Here is a 3,937-nt window from a genome sequence, read left to right on the forward strand (position 1 = left end):
AGAGAACAAAGCTCTGATACCAATTGTTGGAATTACAAGTAGATAGAGAAAACTTCTTTGGGGGGGCGGGGGGGGGGGTTGGTGGTGGGTGAATCAACAATTAAAACATGAACCCATAAAATTCACCACACATCCATCTCATACATTCATTAGATAAAGTAAAGTAACATGTAAAACACATACATCTAAATCATGTAAACATGTAAGCAATAACACATAACGCTAGATATGATCACCTAGAAACCTACCAAGTGAGAAGGTAAAATTGGGGTGGGGATGACACCCTAAAATCTTCACTAGTACAGTTGTAAGGTGTATCCAATTAAGGTTACAATTTTTTGACCATAAATCATGGTTTGCCCTGTGAAAGGCCTGCCCTATTAAAGGCTTACAAAGACTATTAAGTCCCACCTTGTTAGAGGATTTCAACACCCTGTTAGAAGTGTCCCTTGTTAGAGGACTTCAACATACAACTAAGTAAGCATCCTGCTAAAGGATTTCATATAGCCTGCTAGGACTACTCTGTTAAGAGATTTGACTTAAATCACTTACTAAAATGTCTTAGCATAGATCCTATGATTAACACTTGCTTGCCTGATAATAGATCACCTCTACACAATGTCCAATTTGATCCTTCATGATCAGATGTCTCAATTCTATATCCTTCTCTCTATCCTTTGTTCTTCTCTAACTAATTTTGTAATTCATTCCTTCTTCATAACTTCTAAGTCTCCATGAATGCTCTGTTTGCACATGCAAACTTCTCTATTCTCCTCCTTTAATCCCTTACACACACATTTCAAGTTTAGGGTTTTGTCCTCCTTAAGAAGACTAGGAGATTTAGGGTTAGGTATGAATCTACAGATGAGATTCATCCATATTGCTGCTAAAACCTTCCCATTTTCTGATTGGCTACATATAATTGCATAGGGAGTCTATGTATAGATTCGTCCTTATCTCTAAAAGATCAAAATCTATCCTTAGGTCAGCTGAAAAAATGGTTTACATAGTTGTTTGTGCCATTACAAACAAATATGTCCAATCTATGTCACTCGGCGTATGAAGTCACTAATGCTTGACATGCACTATATATCTTCTCTGACTTGGCACTTGCATTGCTCAACATACACTATTTACTTGGCTCCTGAATCACTCGACATGGTCTATCTACTTGGCACTTGAGTGACTCAGCACATGAGTGACTCAACACTCATTGCAACTCAACATGGTCTAATATTTATATGTTATACTTGGTATGTATAACTAGTTCTGCATGAACTAAGTAAATGTTTTAAGTGTGTTCACACTCACTTGTCAAAACCAATCTGAGATCAACAATGCTTGGGTGTGGCCTAATTAACTTACCAATTAGAGAAAGATCTATTGAGGAAATCCCCTTCTCCACTATACAATCTAGGATAGATATACAAAAGGAGTTGGGACAAGGGTTAAAAAAATGAGAAATTTGGGAAATACTCTTAACTAAATAAGGAGGGATCCAAAATGCTTTGACCATTGCATATAGTTTCAACATATTAAAATCTTACCCTGTGCTCTAGTGAAGATTCCTAGAAACTAAACTTCATCATGCACAATCTATAATACCAATAGGGAAAGATGTTAATGAAATCCTTAGGAACCTTAGGAGAGGACAACAAAGCATCTAACATATTACTTGTGTCAATCTTAGTCTTAGAAAGGGGACAAGAGTCATCCCCTGAATAGTTAGAGGTATGATGTCTCCCCATCACCATTCCTACAACAACCACAACTTCCACCCTCAAGAGAAATCAAATTCAAAACAATAACTTGTACCATTTACCACTTGCGTTAACTCCATTTCCTTTTCTTAATATTATCGAATGGATAGTTCATCATCATCATATTGTATACTTTATTACTATTATATATTTTCCAAAATTGTTTCATTAATATGACTTACTATTATTAAACATTTACAAATAATTCATGCTAATTTTTTAACTAACTATTTTTCTATCCTTAGTTTTTGAAATAAATATGATTGTAAATGAACTCAAATATTCATAATGAAATTGATAGACTTCATTTCTTATGATGTTTTATTTTCACTATACGAAAATATCTTAAGACATTACATTGTGAGAATATAAGACAATCATATACAAAAGTAGAATCAAATATATATATATTTCACATAACTCTTTTGACTCATATACCTCGAAAAATAGAAGCACCTTATTCAATGTGCACATGCTTTGGTTGCATTCGATTAAACATTGCATTTACTACATACGTCCGCTCATTCACGTAACTTTATATATGCAGAATTCATCTAGAATAAGATTCTTCACTGAGTTCATTGCTCTGACTAAAAGTTCAACCACAAATTCATTACAACAGGTGTTTATATGCCTGCGAGTTTTTGGAGAGTCGTAGCTTTCTCTTTGTTTTCCTCTCTCGCAGCATGTTGCTTCAACTGCGAGTATATGAAAGGCTTGTAACGCCTTGGATTTTCACCATCCACAAGCTCTTCAGGCGCCAAGATTTCTGTGTCATCTCTAAACGCAGTGAAGAAGCCGAATGAAATGCGATCTCTCCAACCATTGTAAATAACACGATGCTCTGCGCTGTGGTACCGCCCATTACTCCACGCCTGCAAACATATCTATCATTCATCTCTTATTCTTATTATTGAAAGATACAATCTCAATGGTCGGCTGAGAGTGATCGAGATCCTACCTTAATCGAGTCCCCAACAAAGACAACAAATGAATGAGGAAGAGGTTTGACGTTGAGCCACTCGCCCTCCTGAGATCGAATCTGAAGACCTCCAACCTCATCTTGGTAAAGGATTGTGAGCCAGCCGATATCTGTATGGGAGACAATTGCCTCCTCTCCAGTGGATATTGTTCCCGATGGGTACCCATTTATACGAAATACTGCTGCTCGTTTGTCAAAGTGAGAGTGGTAGAAAGCGTTGGCATCCAACCCAAGGCTCGCAAGAATCATCTTTGTGATTTTCTCTTCCAGATTCGATACTGACAAAGCGTACGCTGACATCGTTTCGCTGCCAAAAAAGTGTTAATAGAGAGGGAAAAATGAAAAAGGGTTGAAGGAAAGGGAAAGATGAATAACATACCAAAAACTTGGGTCTCCATCTGGGCATATCTTTGCGTACATTTTCGCAATGGAAGCTGGATTAGTTGAGTCTGGAATATGAAATAACTCGTGTTTTTTATTTCGGTAATAAGTGTCGAATGGACTCGCAGTTAAGATTCTTTCTTTGCCAGCGGTGGGCATGGATAATAAGTCTCTGCAAACATTATCTGCCTTTTTGAGAAGATCTACTGGAACTCCATGGTTGACAAGCATGAAAAATCCCCACTCTTTGCAAGCCTCTTTGAGTTGGGCGAGCACAGGGTGATCTCGAAGCTGGCTCAGATCATTAGCGTCCACGTCTTGTGGAAAATTGGAAATGTCGATGACAGGGAGATCAACTTGAGATACAATGCTTTCGAGTGGTAAAGGCATTTTCTATGCTGCTGAGAAATTATACAAGACAAGAATGTATAGCGTTTTGAAACTTTTATGTTCAACTTGGATCATATATAGGCCAAACCAGCGCAAATTGCCAAAATCTTATATCCTACGGAGGGGGCATATCGAGGCCTGGCATATTTAGATCTGTCTTGGAGAAAGAATCCAAATACAAGGAAAAAGAATATCTCATATTTTTGCCTATCTAGAAAGAATAAATTCCAATTCCAAGGACAAGAACAGGTCAAAACAACTGTTGTTAATATAAAAACATAGTTGTATTTATTTATTAGGTCAATGCTCGTTAGAGATAACAACTAGATTTTTTGGTATTAAAATTTGCTTTATTAATTCAGCCAGTGATGTATGCAATCAGCTTTTTGGAATCTATGGTTTAAAATATTAATTCACATGATGT

General features: G+C 36.8%; 1 protein-coding gene across 1 annotated transcript; it reads right to left on the reverse strand.

Moving 5' to 3' along the window:
* Positions 1-2,150: 2,150 nt before the first annotated feature.
* Positions 2,151-3,540, reverse strand: LOC149543683 (C4-beta,C20-epoxidase-like). Its single transcript, XM_089796311.1, has 3 exons — positions 3,122-3,540; positions 2,722-3,049; positions 2,151-2,635 (listed from the first exon to the last, which is right to left on the reverse strand). Exons 1-3 carry the CDS (start codon positions 3,511-3,513, stop codon positions 2,387-2,389), a joined length of 969 nt encoding a protein of 322 aa, XP_089652437.1. The 5' UTR covers positions 3,514-3,540; the 3' UTR covers positions 2,151-2,386.
* Positions 3,541-3,937: the final 397 nt, after the last annotated feature.

The sequence above is a fragment of the Cupressus sempervirens genome, chromosome 8 (assembly GCF_028749045.1).
Source record: "Cupressus sempervirens isolate cs-2001-9-10 chromosome 8, ASM2874904v1, whole genome shotgun sequence".
Lineage (NCBI taxonomy): Eukaryota > Viridiplantae > Streptophyta > Pinopsida > Cupressales > Cupressaceae > Cupressus > Cupressus sempervirens.

Coding starts and splice junctions, on each gene's coding strand:
- LOC149543683 (XM_089796311.1), bottom strand. CDS start 3,513: ATGCCTTTACCACTCGAAAGCATTGTATCTCAAGTTGATCTCCCTGTC. Junction 3,050..3,121: donor GATGGAGACCCAAGTTTTTG/GTATGTTATTCA, acceptor CTTTTTTGGCAG/CGAAACGATGTCAGCGTACG. Junction 2,636..2,721: donor TTGTTGGGGACTCGATTAAG/GTAGGATCTCGA, acceptor ATATGTTTGCAG/GCGTGGAGTAATGGGCGGTA.